Genomic DNA, 18306 nt, shown 5'->3' on the forward strand with positions numbered 1-18306 from the left:
TAGAATAAATTTTTGGACAGATAAGATGAGGTCAATAATATGGTGGTGCTACTGTAAGTTCTTTCAGAGTCTTTTTTAAAATTTATTTTATTTTCAGTTATAAATTTTCTTTCTCCTTCCATTTCCTCCTCCACTCAATGATATGACAAATATATTCTTAGCAGCTGTTACTAGGTGTACTACTCCATCTTCAGTCAGGAATCTATCCTCCCTATATAAAAGCCCTTTTCTGAAGACCTAAATCCCATTCTCAGACCCACCTTCTTAGTCATCAATTCTCAAGCTCATTTTTCTCTTCTGAATTTCTTGCCTTCAGTGGGCAACAGTGAGGAAAATATAACCAGTGCTACACAATTTTGTTTCTTCACCAAGATTTTATGCACTGTCATTCTCATATATTCTGTGGGCTAGCCCAACTGATCTACATGTAGATCCTTACACCTAACAATCTCTCTCCTATCTCTGCCTTTGTACAGGATGCCTGGAATACACTCCCTCCTCACTTCCATCTCTTTTAATTGCTAGCTTTCTTCAAATTTCAGTTCAATTGCTACCATCCATGAGTTTTTTCTTGATTCCCTCAAATGCTAGTGTCTTCCCCACCAAAGTTACTGGGGTTTTGGGGGAGGATGTGTATATTTTACATATATGCATATGTATACATATTCTTTCAATTAATAGATTATAAACATCTTGAGGAATGAGACAGTTTTGTTTTTGTCTTCATACTGCCAGTGACTATCACAATTTCTGATTATAGTAGCCACTTACTAAAATGCTTATTGATTGATTGACCTGGAGAGGGAGAGGGGGAGACAACTGCTCCCTACTCTGAACTGGATAAAATGACATATCTGAATTGGAGTGAACTTCAAAGAAGAAGAGTTTGCTGAGGTGAAAATCTGGAAGCATTGTTGTTATTCTCCATTTGTGTGGATATGTATTTCAAGGAGAGGAAGATATGTTGTATATCTTAAAATGAATCTAGTACTAGAGAAGGTGGCTAGGGCTACAGAGAAGAGCCAATTTTCTGTGATTGCAAAAAGAAGGAACTTGAGAAGAGGAGGCTTAATATAAAGGACTGTTTCTAAATAATAAAATGGAGATTCTGTAGGGTAAATGGAAGGCAGGGAGAGTGGTAAAGAGATAAGGGAAGGATTAGTCTGGCAAGAACAGGTATGAAGGACAGGGAAATACTATCAGAGAAGAGAATTTGTCATTGTTATTGCTAAAACAGTCTTACAACATTGAGTCAGAGATACTGAGTGGAGGAGAGACTGTACTAGCCATAAAACAGTTGTAGCTTGTCACACTCACTCCAATAGCAAGGGTAAACTATATCCCAGGTTTTAAGCCAAAATTGATTATCATCCTCTGTGCAAAAGGTAGAAAATGGATATGGATGACATGGGACAGTGACAGAAAGAGGTATCTGTCTGAGCCCCTGCCCTAGTGGCTAAGCAGCCTTATAGTAAGGGTAGGGAAAGGAGAACAGATAGCAAGAGGCATGTGTCTAGGTGCTTGAAGGGGAAGGGAAGGGAACAAGCATTTACTGAGTTCTCACTGTATACCAGGCATCATTCTAAGTGGCCAGGAGTAGAAGGCCAAATGAGAAGTATCTGGGAGATTTCCTGGATATGGCTGGAGATAAGTGATAATAAAATGAAGTCACTGACCAGAGACTACAAGGTCTCTGGTGTACAAGGGGTTTGGCTGTGATAGAAAAACAAATAATAGACTAATAGTTGAATTGGTGCCAGGAAAAAAATCTATTTTGAATTTAATTCAGAATGTATTTATTAGGTACTTACTGTATATACTATGTTAGGGGCTAGAAAAAATTGAAAGCTTATGTAATACGTAATAGTTGACTTCATGGAACATCATGAAGTCTAATAACTCTAATAATGACAAATATACTGGTAATTATAATACAAAATAAGATAAAGAAACTATATGGGTGTTTATAGTGGGAAAAAAAGGAACCAAGTATTCCAACAGTTCTTTAGTCTTCTAAAATCCTTTGTTAAAAGATCATTTGCTAATTTCAAAAGGCAGGTTCAATTGCATTTTAAGGACAATAGAAATATTGTATGATATCAGCCTCTAGTGGCTGTTTCAACTATTACAATTCTGCTGCTTCTGTATTCATTAAGTTTTATAATAATATACATTTTCACATCAGGGTAAATAAGATTAAAAATATAAATTTAAATGAGAGAAATATTTTACTTCTTCAATTATTATTAAACTTTATAAAATGAACCTTTCAAAATTTATGATAGATGATCTTCGTCAGTTTCTGTGCAATCTTAGACAAATCTTTCATCTTATCTGGGCTTTAGTTTTCTTATCTGTAAAATAAAGGAACTATTAGGGAAAAAAAGACCTTTCAAGCTGCCTTCCTGTCAATAAAGGGAATGAGGGATAGTCCCTAATCTTTGAACAGGTAGCATGACATTAACAAAGATCAGCAAACGCTCTTAATTGCTATTTTGATTCTGTTTTCTCTGTTTCTTCAATCTGATCTTCATACTGGAGAAGGGAGATCAAAGTTCAGTTTAATTCAACAAGCATTTATTAAGCACTTATTGTGTACAAGTTAGCACTCTTCTGTATGTTTTGGAAACACAAAGAGAAAAACAAATCCCTGTCCTTAAGAAGCTTTTATTCTAATGGTGGAATGGGAGAAGATAAAACTGACACACAGATCCATAAATACAAGGAAATTCAACATAAAGAAAAATTCTAAAAAAAAGAAGGAATTAACAACTAGAGGGACAGGGGATCAGAAAAAGCCAACTGTAAGGTGGCATCTGAGCTAAGCTTTGAAGGAAGTTAGGGATTTTGAATGAACCAAATGAGGAAGGACTATTTCATACTGAAAGACAACTATGCAAAGATATGGAGGTAAGAATATTTTAGGAGAGGAAAAGCTGTTGGATCTTGCTAAGAGAGAAGTTAAGTTAAAAATTGGTGAATGTATTAATAGGAGAGCACCTAGCATCTCTAAATGAATTTACCTCTCTTGTTCAAAACAAATTAAACCTCAGAGCACTAAAAATAAATTCTAATATTGTCCCACCAGCCTGCCATGAGAATCTGTGTGACACTGGAAAAGTACTTGATCTCTCTGGCCTTCAGTTTCTGCATCTATAAAATGAGGGAAATAACCTATATGATCTTAGGGATACCTTCCAGTTCTAATATTCTGTTTAGATGATTTAGGAAAATTTGAAAATAGGTATTGTTCCTGAAAATAAGGAGAAAGCAAGTGTTCCATTTTTCAAAAAGGGCAAGAAAGATGAATTATTCATTCACTCAAATAAAATGCAATTATTGAGTGGCTATTATATGCGTTAGAGAAATTCAGAAAGGCACATTAGCTTCAGATTCTTTTGCCTCATTTGCTTTGGAAACTTTGGAAAATGGATGAGAGATTCTGTCCTAAGGGGAAGAGCATGGGGCTTTTACTTCTGTGAGGTCATATAGTCCCAAGGATATCTCTAAGCTTTACCATTTATGCTTTTCTATTGTAGGTGAAAAGAATTGCTTTTTCTATCATTGGAAGTTTTGAATTATCAGGAAAACAAGCTATAGTTATTTGGGATTTGGAATCCTGGTTAAATTTTGCAGCAACACAGCATTGGTGGTCTGGGGAGCAAGGATTGTTCTTTGGAAGTGATCTTTGGGAACCTAGCCCAGGGGTAGCTGAGACAAGGATTCACTCACCAGATCAGCTACCTCTCTATATGAACTTGGTGGGACTGATGCCATGTTGAAACTAAACTAAGCTTTGAGTTTATCCTCTCGGAGATCAAGATAGTATAGAGCCTAACTTTTTAAACTATGATTTGTGACCTCTATATGTGGAGTCTCATAACTGAATGTGGGGGTTATGAAAAAATTATGATTTATTATTAGAAAAGAATTTTTTTTTTACATACCCGGGGTCATGTAAAAATTTCTTGGACAAAAAGGGGTCATGAGTAGAAAAAGTTTAGAAGCCATGTTATAGAGGAGAGTTTGCCATCCATACTCCTTTCCTCCCATCTCCCCAAGCATCCGGGCAAAGAGATACTTGTACTTTGCTTTTGGTATGTCTTCAAATTAAATATCCCTATGTAAAAGCTACCTGATGGCAAGTGATTAAATAGAACTGGGATGTTAGTCACTGGCAAGGGCAAGTCTCTGGGACTTAAACAGATGAAAACAGTAAAAAGAGAAACACTCATTCTCAGAGTTCTGAGGGGCTATACTGGCACTAGGAGAAAGAGCCAGGGCATCCATGCTACAGTAGTTTAATGAAGGTTGAAGATAAGGAGGGAGTGCATTCCAGGTCCATGCAAGGAGATAGTCCATGCAAAAGAAAAGGGAAGGAAGATAACAAGAAGAATGACTACAATGATGATGATGATGATTATATAATAGCAACAATAATAATGGCTAAAATTTATATAATGCTTACTCTGTTCTTGGAACTATGCTAAACACTTTATAATGATTATCTCACTTGATCCTCACAGCAATGCTGGGAGGTAGGTGCTATTACTATACCCATTTTACAGATGATGAAATTGAGGCAAACAGAAATCAAGTGACTTGCCCAGTGTCACACAGCTGATGAGTATTTGAGGCTAGACCTGAATTGAAGTACATGCTCTGTGCATAATTTAGTGGCCTTAAATGTAATGAGGTGTGATGAACAGCATAGTATATTGGTTTTGATGTGTTTAGAGTGTGAAAGGAGTAATGTCAGACAGTGAGTTTTTTTTTTAATTTAATTTTTATTTAATAATTACTTTATATTGACACTCGTTTCTGTTCCGAATTTTTTTTCCCTCCCTCCCTCCCTCCGCCCCCTCCCCTAGATGGCAAGCAGTCCTTTATATGTTGGATATGTTGCAGTATATCCTAGATACAATATATGTTTGCAGAACTGAACAGTTCTCTTGTTGCATAGGGAGAATTGGATTCAGAAGGCATAAATAACCCGGGAAGAAAAACAAAAATGCAGATAGTTCACATTCGTTTCCCAGTGTTCTTTCTTTGGGTGTAGCTGCTTTTGTCCGTCATTTATCAATTGAAACTCAGGTCTCTTAGACAGTGAGTTAATAAACATTTTTTAAATGCCTTCTATGTGCCAAGTATTGGAGCTATATTAAAATGGCAAAAGGTAGTCCCTGTTCTCAAGGAGCTTAGTCTAATGGAGAATAATTTTGTAAAACAAGGTATGTATAGGATAATCTGGGGATAGTAAGCTGAAGGATGTTATTAGAACTAAAGAGGATGCGGAAAGACTTCCTGTAGAAAAAGAGATTTTTAGCTAGGACCTGAAGGAAGCAGGGAAGCCAGAGGATGGAGCGTTCCAGGAATGGGGGAAAGCTAGTGAAAATGCCCAAAGTTGGAGAACAGCAAGGAGGCCAGTGTTACTGGCTCCCAGAGTACATAAAGAGGGTGGTGGTAAGGAGTAAGAAGACTAGAAAGGTAGACATTTATTTGGTGATGGGGCACTGGAAGCCATGATTTAAGACTAGATATGGCTCTGGCAGCCATCTGTTCAGGGATAGTAGCTGATGACAATCCAGAGAAAGAAATCAAGAACAATTAGAAGGTGAATTAAGAAAGAATAATATTACAAAAACTTAAGCAGGAGAGGTAGTCAGGTGTCAAATACTGCTGAGAGGAGGTAGGAGGAAAGGGACTAAGACCACTGGGCTAAGAAATAAAGAGATCATCAGTAACTTTGGAGAAAACAGGTCCCGCTGATTAATGGGATCAGAAGCCCAAATGAGAAGAGAGAAAGTGGAGGAGATGAGCATAGACATGATATATTTTCTGGGAGTTTTACTCAGAAAGGAAGAGAGTAATAGGATGATAACATAAGTGGGGTGGGAAAGCCAAGGGATATATTTTTTTTAAAGGCAAGATTTAATATATCAAAAGTGTGATAGGATTATCAGGAAAAAATCTATTTTAGATTTGATTGAAAGAAGATTGTGTACAGAATAAGTGAGACTACATAGCTATGTTATACGAATCATATTTTACAAAGGACAATGATAAAGTGAAATGCATCCAGAGGAGGGAAATCAGGAAAGTAGGGGAATTTGAAATCATGTCATATGAGAAATGTTTGAAGGAACTGGATGTATTTAGCAGGGATAAATGAGGCCATGGTGAGGATATAATAGCTATTTTAGAATTGTATTGTTTAGGAGTTCATTGTCCTTTTTCAATCATACTTGACTCTTTGTGACCCCATTTTAAGTTTTCTTGGCAAACAAACTGGTTTGCCATTACATTCTCCAGCTCATTTTACAGATAAGGAAACTGAGGCAAACAGGATTAAATGATTTGCTCAGGGTCACACAGCCAGGAAATATGAGGATATATTTGAAGTCAATATTCAAACAGGTCTGGTGTTTTATATTCTAAAACCACCTAACTGGCCATGTTTATAGGGTGACAAATTTCAATTATTATAATGAACAATTTGAACTCTTCAAAATGGCTGCCTCCTAAGGTATTGAATTTATTGTTAGGGAATTCAAACCTCAGATAAATTAGACTTAGTTTGACTTGGAGTTAATTAAATGACTTATAATGTCCCTTCCCTAAGAATTAATTAATTTTGAGAAGGTACAAAAGCTACATTCAACACAAACCTGGAGGTATATATACAAGAAATGAGAATTTCTTCTTATAGGTAACCCCATCCTTCAACAATTTCACATAAGAAAAAAGCAGGCTAAAGTAAATATGGAGGGCAGCTGGAGGGGTGAAAAAGGAAATAGGCTAGTACCCTCTGTTTAGCCTTAATAATAATGAAGGAAGTTATGAGGTAATTATATGTCTATGACCTTTTTTTTTTTTAAATCATCAGCTAATCTACCTTGTTCTTGGTATTCCTTCTTGTCCCTCCATTTCATTAGCCACCTCTCTGCCTCACTTGCCAGTCAATTATTTGTTTTCTTGTTATAAGAGGAAGACTGGGGAGGAAGGAATGAGGGGAGAATGCATCATAGAATCACCTAATTACAGGATGTGGAGTTCCTATGCTCATACATACAGCAAAATAAATGCTTCTGCAGTGTTTGAAATCATTACTGGTATTAGATTAAGCAAAATAATCAAGCAAGTGAAATTTCTCTTCAGGCCATTAGCCTTCCCTAGCTGGACCCTTTCTCCAGCTTTGTGAGGTCTTCTCCATATCTATTGACAAATGTCTTTAGTTCTTCCCCCCATCTTAAATCCTCTAACAATCTTCTCTCTAGAGAGGAATTTATAAACTAATTCAAATTAAGATACAAAAGGCCTATAAGGTTTAATGAGTCCAAAGATTTATATTCTAAATAGGCTGCCTCCTAAGGTATTGAATTTATTGTTAGGGAATTCAAACCTCAGATAAGTTAGACTTAGCTTGATTTGGAGTTAATTAAATGACTTATAATGTCCCTTCCCTAAGAATTAATTAATTTTGAAAAGGTGTAAAAGCTATATTCAGCACAAACCTGGAGATACATATACAAGAAATGAGAATTTCTTCTCATAGGTAACCCCATCCTTCAACAATTTCACACAAGAAAAAAAGCAGGCTAAAGTAAATATGGAGAGTAGCTGGAGGGGTGAAAAAGGAAATAAGTTAGTACCCTCTGTTTAGCTTTAATGATAATGAAGGAAGTTAAGAGGTAATTATATGTATATATAGGACTTTATATAGGGATAGGACTAAACATCTAATTTGGGAATTTAGTTAGAAATCAATTGGGTAAAGGAAGTATTTTTGCTAAAAAGGTTTTTTGAGCAACCTGAAATCCTACTACTAGCTCTTTTGCCTGATTGTCCTTTATTTTAGGGACTTCTTCAAAAACTCAGTGCTTCTCTGTAATGTCAGAGAAACTGAGGCAAGACAGAGATTAGGTTTTTAATCATTTTAATAGTGGAGAATTTGGGCTAGCTGGTTGGACATGATATCCAAAAGATGTCCGTCCCCCTAGCTGGCTGAATGGGAAACAAAATCAAGGTAGGGGGGAGGGGGAGAGAGCAGAACACTGGGTGAGTGGACAAGTCATAATTCCAGATCTGACAGGATGGGGATCAAGGTTGGGAGCAGGAGACAGGAGTCTAAGGGGCAAATCCCAGCAGGCATTTGAGATAAGCCATCTGGAGTTTTATGATTTACTGGAATGTGAGAGTGGGCAGAGCTTCGAGGCCCCAATTCTCTCAGTCCCAATGGGGCAAAATAGGGGTGGGATGGCCACAACAATTCCACTCAGGGCATAATAATTTAGGGAAACTGAGGCATTACATTTCACACTCTCTCTAGTGGATATTCAAATCATTAAATTTTCTTGGAGGGTCTCAGCACCATGATTTTGATCAATCCTACCTGGAACAGATAAACCAAAATAAAATTAGAAAAGATGCAAGGACCTATGACGAGGGCAAATCTCTCCCTGACAACTCCAGAGCTATTAAAAGCATTCCTTGTTTAGGGTAGCACAGAGGCCCTGTTGCAAGAATAGAATGTCAGGTCCTCTGCAATTCTGGAGCACTATCTCAACCAGTGGATCCAGTTTGAGATGGACAATTCAATGTGAGTTAGGTCCGTAGTCATTTGTGCATTTAACTCAGCATCTCCTTGTAGGAGTAGTGGTTCTCAAGCAGTTGTGCTAGCCTCTCTAGGAGGGGCACTGAACAGCTGTCCACAGGATTCCAAAGGGGAAAGATGGGATCTGAAATGACTCTATCTGTCCCTGCCCAGAAGAACAGGCAGGTTAGGAAACACTGTTACTAAGATATAGAAAGGATCCAGATTACTGAGCAGAGTGTGGGAGTACGCACACTTAGTCAAACTATCCAGGTAGGCAAATCATGAACTTTCAGAGGCCTAATTCCAAACTGCAACATCCTTCGAGGATGCTGATATACCGATTAAGGAACTATTAGTCACAAGACAGGTGACTGTACCGTAGAGATTCCCAAGGATGATTTCTGGTAACAGAACCAAGAACAGGTAACAGAAAATGGTCCCAGAAACTGAATCTGTCAGGGCAGTTCCAACAGAATAAGGGGGTTCAAAGTTAAAGCAGAGCCAGCAATCACAGCCCAGCTGGGGTTATAAATAATAAACCAAGCAAGTAGTAAAGACAAAGAAGGACTGCTGGGAGGGCTTCCAATTTGAACTGGTGAGTTAGGAGGGGAAGTAGTGCCTGGGAAACCTGTTGCCTGAAGTTTAACTTTTGACAAATCCACTTCCCACCTCTCCCTTAGCTGCTGTCCTTTCAATCTAATCCCTAGATGAGTTGTTTGATGAAAGTAGTTTTCCCATTCTTTCCAGTGCTTTTGGGAAAACCCACCAGCTTTCCTAGTCTCTTATCTCTTATCCTCCCCTTTTGTTTTATAGTAGGAATCATTCAAGGGGAAGTAAGTAGGGATCCAGTGTCAAGTTGTCACATATAAGTCCTAAAAATGAATCAAAGTTCTTATACATAGCACACTGTCCTTTATCTTAGGGACTTCTTCAAAAACTCAGTGCTTCTCAACTGTTGGATTGGGACACCAATATATTTTCATATGCTGCTCTTAGTTTTTGCTCTGACTAGATTTTATTCTGCAAGAATGCTGTCAATATTGCTTATTGTTATATCTTTCTCTTGCTCTACTTCTTTCTTTGACTTCTTTAATTTCTCTACTGTGTTGAATTAGAATTTTCCTCTTTTCTTTATCAGAATCACTTCCTCTCTACCCAAAGGTCTATTTTCTCTAACCTCCATCTTTATCAATGTATAATAAAATTGGCTTCATCCATTCTTGTTCTAATGTAGAAGTGATAGTAGAAATAAGACAAATACTAATTAAATTGATAAACAAAATCTGGGAAATAAATCTTCAATCCTGGAGATACTGGATTATCTCATAACTGAATGTGGGGGTTATGATATATGTTACATCTTGTATATGTTATGTTACATCTTGTATAAGTCTTAGTTTATAGGAGACTATTATAATATTTAAAATGAAATTTTCACTGTTCAAATAATGAAATTTGTTTTGCTAATACAAAATTGAGGAGAGAAAAATATGGTCGACTGGGTAAAAAGGTTTTTCTTTTCTCCTAAGTGTTTCTTTCACATCTAGGAGAATTTAAAAAAGATAATAAAAGTCTCATTAGTTTTGAATAAAAGTTTCTCTAGTTAGAAATGAATGGTTTTGACAACATAGAATTGAAAGAATCAAGTTACAGATTATAAAGCCTGCACAAGTTTTAAGATCGGTGTACCAATGACACATGTAATATACATACATACATGTATATACACCTTTTTATCAGCTAGATGGCACAGTGGATAGAGCACTGGGCTTGGAATTAGGAAGCCTCATCTTCATGAATTCAAATCTGGCCTCAGAAACTTACTAGCTGTGTGAACCTGCGCAAGTCATTTAACCCTATTTGCCTCAGTTTCCTCATCTATAAAATAGCCTGCAAAAGCAAATGGTAAACTATTACAGTATCTTTGCCAAGAAAATCCTAAAAAGGATCACAAAAGTTGGACATGAATGAAATGCCTGAAGAACAATTACATATCACACATACACACACACATACACACACACACAAGTAATCATAATAACAAGTCTGGGAGAAATGATTCTTAAAGACCTTTTCCTTTTTAGAGCCCAAATAGGACGAATTAGATTTTATCCTTGGATAGTGTCAACCAGACTGTCATCATTGAGGGTGAGGTGAGATTCATTGGAGATCTGCCTCCTCGGGAGGTATAGTGGAGAAAGAGCTGGACTTTGAGTACAGAGTCTTGTGTTTAGATCTGACCTCAGATACTATAGTGTGATCATGGATAAGCTACTTAACCTTTCCAAGTTGCAGTTTTCTCACTGATAAGAGCACTGATAATGCTAAAAGCACCTTCCTAATGGAGTGGTTGTGAGGATAAGTCAGTCAGCAAGCATTTATTAAATACCTCTTTCATGTTAGACACTGAGGATACAAAGGTGGAAGTGAAAATATTTGCCCTCTAATATTAGAGGACTTATATTCTACTGGGAAAAACAGTGTATATGTGTGTGGTGTATGATGAGGAATAGTTAAGAAGGCCAATTTGTCTAGGCTCTAGGGAGTACACAAGGGAGTAATATGTAATAAATCTAGAAAATAGGAAGGTGTCCATGTTTGAAGAGATTTAAATGCCACATAGGGATTTATATTTGGTCATATAGATAATAGAGAAAATTAGAGTTTATTTAGTACAAGAGTAATATGGTTGGACATGACTTCTGAAAAATACTTTGGCGGCTATTTGGAGAATGGATTGGAATAGAGGGAGATTTGGAGCTAGGAGCCAATAAAGGATCTATCTCAAGAGTCTACTTGAAAGGTGATCAGGACCTGAACCTAGGTGATATATGAGAAGAAAGAGGCATGCATGTGACAGATATTATAGAGGTAGAAATACCAAGATTTGTCAACTGATTGTTTATTTTGGGTGAGAGTAGAAGTTGAGAATGATACTGATGCTGCAAACATGGGTGACTGGAAGGATGATTATACCATTCATAGAAACAGAGATGCTTGAAAGAAGGGTGTGGTTAGAGCAAAAGATAATGAATTCTATTTTGGACATAAAAAATCTAAGATGTCTGCAGGATATAAAGTTTGAAATGTCTAATTAGCAAACAGTGGATGTAGGCCTGGAGTTCAAGAAAGAAACTAAGACAGTACATCCAGATCTGGTTACCATCTGCATAGAGATAGTAATTAAACCCATATTGAGGAGGTCACCTCTTAGGTTTTTTTTTTTTTTTTTTGCTAAGGCAATTGGGGTTAAGTGACTTTCCCAGGTCACACAGCTAGGAAATTTTAAGTGTCTGAGACCAGATTTGAACTAAGGTCCTCCTGACTTCAGGGCTGGTGTTCTATCCACTGCACCACCTAGCTACCCTGAGGAGGTCATCTCTTAAATATAGAATGGGGAAAAGAAAAAAAGGGGACACAGCACAGACCCTTGGGGGACTCAAGTGAGATATGGGTGACAAACCAACAATGGAGAATTAGAAAGGGTGGCAATCCCAGAAAATGATATTAGGAAAACTCAAAGAGAGAATATCCTTGTCAGCTGAGTGATGACATGATACAAACCTGAGTTTAAAACCTGCCTTCAGCAATTAGTAGTGGTGTGATTCCAATTCAGTTCAGATTCCTCACCTGTAAAACATCTGAATAATAATAGCACTTGCTTCTCAGTTTTGTAGTGATGATCAAATGGGACCAAAATGGGATCAAATGGAATCAAATGTAGAGCACTTTGCACACTTTAAAGTGTAAATGAATAAATGTTAGCTCTTATAATGAACACATTCATGTGGAGAAAATAAATCAACAATGTCAAATGCTTCAGTAAGGTCAAGAAGGTTGAAGATTGAGAAAATACCTGATTTAGAAGTTTGCGTTTGTTATTTATTCAAAGCATTTATTATATGTTATATATTTGCATTTATTATTTATTCAAAGCATTTATTATATGTATTTTATATATATAGTTTCATCTGTTATTATTATTATTATTATTATTACTACTAACTTTTCAATTTCAGTTTCTAGTCAGAGCAAATCTAAAGTTATGTGATTAGATTCTCTGATTGAGATGTAAGAGGGTACTTAATGGGGCTCCTATCTCTTTTCCCTTTTTTCCAAGAAGAAGAGAGGCTTATTGAATGAATGATCATAGTGGTTGAAAGCATTTTCCCCTCTTGGAAAGTAAAAGGTCATTCTTTTCTTTTTCTAAGTGTATTATTCCTCTTCCTTGTACTATCTTCCCACATGATAGAGAACCAAAGAAGAGCTTTGGGAACAAAAGTTTTTCTCAGTGGCAAAAATTTAATTATAACTAAATTTTAGGCTAGTGATCAAAGGAGAGCAACAGTGACTATAGCAAGATCCTATTCCTTGTAGGGAATCTTTCATAACATTCTCAAAGCAATGTTCCTGACAAGGTGGGCATCTAATCTTTGCTCAGATATTTGGGATGTTTAAAGTGTTCAAGGAGCATTAGAAGCCCTAGTATGAAAGCTTACTGAGTGCTTTTCAGGGCTGCTCATGTACTTTTGGTATCCAACTTTCACCCAATTCTCACCTATGGTCCCACAAAGGTGTAACATATGCAGAAGCCACTTTGGCAGTCAGGATAAACAGGATAACTTTCAGGCCTCAAACTCATAGATGAATTAGGGGGATGTCTACCCAAAACATGTGAAGACTTTCCTGTTTGAATGGGAGGATGAGAGCAATTTGTTCCAATGGCCATTAAAGTGGCTGAAACAGGCACAGTGGAGTTCTTAGAGTGTGGTCAGACATGAAAATGCCAAGGCCATCACACTACATCTCAGGCCATTGCCAGTCACTCTATTTTTTGTCTTGTCACTGAATTTTGATGATTTTAGAAAAGAAAGGCAGATGACTTTGTGCAACTTTGCCTCACTTAAATCCAAATCATGAGTAAATCATGACATTACCTTATGATGTCATTGGTCCTCTTTAAAAAGGAAAGATCAACAATAACAACAATAACAACAATAACAGGGACATACTTCTCACCAATCAGCCTGGCTCACTGTTGGACAGTTCAAATTGTAAGCATATGGAGCAGAAATCTGACTTGCTATGATTTCCCACTGATTGTTTAGCATTTCACATATTGCTGGAGATATCCAGAATCAGACATAATCCCTTTACTATATGAAGCCTTCTAAATTCTTTATAGTATCTCAGAATCTCAGTTGAACACGACCTCTGAAGCTATCTAGTACATGCACCAGACCCAAGTTTCCTAACAATTTGTTATTTAACCACTGTTTAAAGCTCTCAAGTAAGGGGAATTTCACCCACTAATTCATAAGGTAATTCATTTCCATTTTTAATAGTTTTAATCATAATTAGACAGTTTTTCCTTACATCAAGACTAAATTTGCCTCTTTACAACTTCAATGCATTGCATCTTGTTCTGCATTTTGGGGTCAAATAGAACAAGTCTATTCCATTTTTCCAAAGAAGAGCTCTCCAAATATTAGTTGTCATGTGCTGCATTGTCTTCTCCAGGACCAATATTCTTAATTCTTTAAATGATCTTCAAATTTATCATGTTGGTCGTAGTCTTCCAGATATCATCCAATTAGCCAATGTCCTTCCTAAAATATAATCCTAGAACTGAACACTTTGTTTCTCTAAATAAAGCTTAAGATTCAAACTTTCTTGGTTGCTTGGTTAATTCATATTGCACTTACAAGCCCATTAAAAGTCCTAACTCTTTTAAAAAGGAATTGCTGACATACTTAAGGCAATCATGTGGGAGAATGGGTAGAGATTTAGACTTGTAATTAAAGAAGACTTGAGTTCATATCCTGCTTCAATCACTTAGTAGCTGTGTGATCTTAGGAAAAATCATTTAACATTAGCTTTCTCAAAGGTCAAATGGGCATAGTAGTGCTTATGTCAGGTTGTTGAGAGAATATATGTGAAGTGCTTTGCAAGCTTTAAAGAGCCATATAAAAGCTAGCTATAAGTACTATCCACACCTCTCCTGTTTTGTATTTGTGAAGTCTTTTTTTGAGGAGTAGAGGATGCTATCTATTTTATGCAAATTTTATCCCTAAGCTATATGAGACAACTAGGTGGTACATTGGACAGTGTTCAGGGCCTGAAGTCAGGAAAACTCATCTTCCTGAGTTCAAATCTGGCCTCAGACACTTATTAGTGGTGTGACCCCTTGCAAGTTACTTAATCCTTTTTCCTCATTTTTCAAATGAGTTGGAAAAGGAAATCACCCCCAGATTTTGAAAAGAAAACCCCAAAGAGAGACATGAAGAGTTGGATGGATTGAAATGACTAAACAACAACAAACAACAACGCCATTGCAATGAGCAAATCATCTATGCCTTGTATAAAAATGTTAAAAAGTACAAGGATCACAAGATCCTAGATTTAAAACTAGAAAAGTTCTTGGAGGTCATTTAGCTTATCCCTCTCATTTGGTAGAAAGGAGAACTGAGTTAGGTCTTCTGGCTCCAAATTTAGCCTTCTTTTCCTCCACTCGGATGTTATTCATATCTAGAGCCTTCTGTTTGGCTTTCCCTTTTGGAATCCTCAGAGCCTTAACACACTGCTGGGCACACAGAAGGCACTTACTATGTAATAATAGCTAGCATTTATATAGTTGATTTTAAGTCTTTCAAAGCCTTTTGCATATCCTATCTCATTTAACTCTCACAGTAACCTTCAACCCGCAGGCAGACGCTATGATTAATCCTAGTTTACAAAAGAAACAGGCTGAGAGAGGTTAAAAGTGTCTTGCACAGGGCTTCCTTTAAGCTCTATCTAAAATCCCACCTCTTACACTACTTCCTCTTAACACCAGCGCTGTCCCTCTGTTAATTATTTCCTACTTATCCTGAATATGGCTTGCTTTGCAAACATGTTTGCGTGTTGTCATTTCTTGAAGGCAGGGGGTTGTTTTTTTGGCTCTTTTATGATCCCAGCGCGTAGCTTGGAGCCCGGCACTTAGTAGGTGCTTAATAAATGTTAATTGATTAATGGAGCTGTCCGAGATCACACTGCTACTGTTTGGGCTACTCTTATCCCCATTTTATAGATAAGGAAATTAGGGCTGAAATTACAGGACTAAGCAGGTATTAAGGTTCTGAGACCACATTTGAACTCGAATCCTTTTGACTTGATTGCTGCCCTTTAAAGCTAGAAAAACCTAGGCAGCTGGATCCATTGATTGACAGATGCTACAAGCTTTTTGGCATCTAACCGGCCCCGCCTTCCTTAAAGCCGGCGAGGCCGCGCCCACGCTCGCGTCCCTAGCTCGTCTCACCCGCGTCCCGGCCTCACAGGTAAGGAGGAAGTTGAGGGGCAAGAGAGCGAAGTTAATGAGATGTAGGAGAAGAGCTTGCGGCCCTCTACAACTTTCCCGTTTCGCCCCTTTTCCCCCCTCCCCCTCTCTGCCGCAGGCGGAAGTGACGTAAGATCGGAGGCCGCTTCCGGCAGATCGAAACTAGGAAGAAACTTGGACCCGTCGCGACGTACGCGCCCCTCCGCCCCCTTCACCCTTCTCCTACCCTACAGGGTAGCCGAGGGTTCGGTCCGCTGTGCCCTGAGAGCCCGAGGCATGGAGCGGCCCTGCCTAGCGGCGCTGTGAGCCGCTGTGCCTCCTTCTGGCAACTCAGGCCAGGCCGTGAGGAGGAGGGAGGCGCCGCCTGCCCGTCCTGCCCTCGCACCATGAACATCGACGTGGAGTTCCACATCCGCCACAACTACCCCTGGAACAAGCTGCCGGCCAACGTCCGACAGGTACGGGCCGCGGGGCCGAGCTTGCGGGGCGACCGGAGAAGGGGAGCACTTGGGGAGAGCGCTACCGAGCGTCGGGGTTCGAACTGTGCGTAGCCCTGCGGGCTCCTCCGGCAGGTCCACTTCCCGCCCCTCGTGGGAGGGACTCTCCTCTCCTCCCAGGTCCCGTTTCCCGAAAAGAAAACGTCGGGGAGGCTCGCCTGGAGAATTAGGTTTAGCTTGGAGGAGGTTGCCAGCCATCCTGCCTTGTTCTCTTGGCTCTAAGTGCCCGGCCCTACCTGTCCGAGGCTAGCCTTTCAGTGCTATTCAAGTAGCATCTGGTTTGCATAATACCTCCCTACAGCATCCATTCAATGCTTACTGTGTGTCCGACTGCGTCCGGCGGCAGCCGAAAACGGTCCTTCTTCTCGAAGAGCTCACGGTTTAATAATGGGAGAGAAAACACGCAAATAGTTTTAATGTACGCGTAAGGGGTAAATGTGTGTGTGGGGGGGCGATCCCAGAAGGAAAACCTTAGAGTTAAAAAGGGGGAGGGAGTTGTGCCGGAAAGGTCAGCAGGTGTGTCATGTGAGTCTCTGCGCTGAAAAGAGATGCTTCTGATTAGGAATGATTACATGCATGACATGTAATCGCCGGAGATCTAAGACTTGGCTTTCCAACTCGGGAGAGATTGTGCTTGCCTGTTCTTAAAAAGTCATAGGTTTTCTCTTGTCGGCCACTTCGTGTAATCTGGAATTCAAGGGAGTGTGTGTGTGTGTGTGTGTGTGTGTGTGTATAGACGAAAAAGTATGGAAATCTGATGTCTGGTCTCATTGGTTGTCTGTAAAATAACCTTTTTACCCCTTAGGCTGATCCTCCTTTTAAATATTTGTCACTAAATATAGTAGAGGATATGTAATTATCTGTTTCGGGAGATAACGTGTATATATATGCGCATGCATATAAATATATACACATATCTATTATTATAGAGCTCTGAATGGATTTCAGGGTCAATCCAGTCCATGGCTTTGATTTTACAACAAACTGAGGACAAGAGAGATTAATTGTCAACCAAAAAAGAGAGAGAGAAAGAGAAAGATATTAAGTATCTTGCTCAAAGATTCATAGATAGTAAATACCAGAAGTCGACTTAAACCCAGGTCTTTTGGTACTGTAACTAGTGCTTTTTCTTCCCTACCAACCACTGGAAGAAATGCGAGTTATTTTCTTCCTGTTTCTCTTCCCTGTGATTGAGGGAAGATGAATGTTGAATGTGTGTTATTGTGAATATGAATAATGGTAGGGGAAATGGTGAGGGCTTCATTTAGATTGGACAAAAAAGGTAAAATTGCCTAGGCTTTTTCTAAGAAACCCTTTAAAGTAATTGGTAAGATTGATCTAGATCTAAATTTGGCCACTTATAGAAAATGGTGCAAAATATCCCAGCATAAATTTCTTAGATGAAATTGTGGAACTTCATGGTAGCATCTTTAAGCTTTTGCCAATTTAGTAGAACTGTCAGTAATTTAAATTACTGGGCATAGGCATTGCTTATATGAAAGGGACTGATTTTTCATATATTATTATGTACTTTGAAGGGTTTAATTATGACAGAAAATCACTAATCTTCACCAATTCTGAGAGAAGCTATTAAAATTAGTTTTAAAGCCAATTTTAATGTGATTTGGTTCATTTTATAAGACTTTAAAAACTATATAGTTAAAGGAGGGGGAAGAGATCATTACAGGACTCTTATTTCAGTTATTTCATTTACATGTTATTTAAAACACATGGAATTGGGGGAAATTCAGGATAAAATGCTGTATGTGTAGGTAGATTAACTTTATTCTGTTTTTAAGGTTTTAACCACGAGGTCTACAAAAGTGACATTATTGATCATAATCTCTTAAGTACTGGTGGCATGTTTGTGGAAACCCTTGCTTCAGTGATTTTGATCT

At 38.2% G+C, this 18306-nt stretch overlaps 1 protein-coding gene across 2 annotated transcripts in view; it reads left to right on the top strand.

Moving 5' to 3' along the window:
- The first annotated feature begins 16022 nt into the window (after positions 1-16022).
- Positions 16023-18306, top strand: part of FAM91A1 (family with sequence similarity 91 member A1) — a 53747-nt gene continuing 51463 nt past the window's right edge. The window contains exon 1 of one of the 2 annotated variants that reach the window (XM_051971062.1): positions 16023-16369. In XM_051971062.1, coding sequence (XP_051827022.1) covers positions 16298-16369 — 72 coding nt within the window. In that variant the 5' untranslated portion in view covers positions 16023-16297. The remainder of the gene's footprint in view (positions 16370-18306) is intronic. The other variant, XM_051971063.1, reaches the window with a different exon arrangement.

The sequence above is a fragment of the Antechinus flavipes genome, chromosome 1, assembly GCF_016432865.1.
Source record: "Antechinus flavipes isolate AdamAnt ecotype Samford, QLD, Australia chromosome 1, AdamAnt_v2, whole genome shotgun sequence".
NCBI lineage: Eukaryota > Metazoa > Chordata > Mammalia > Dasyuromorphia > Dasyuridae > Antechinus > Antechinus flavipes.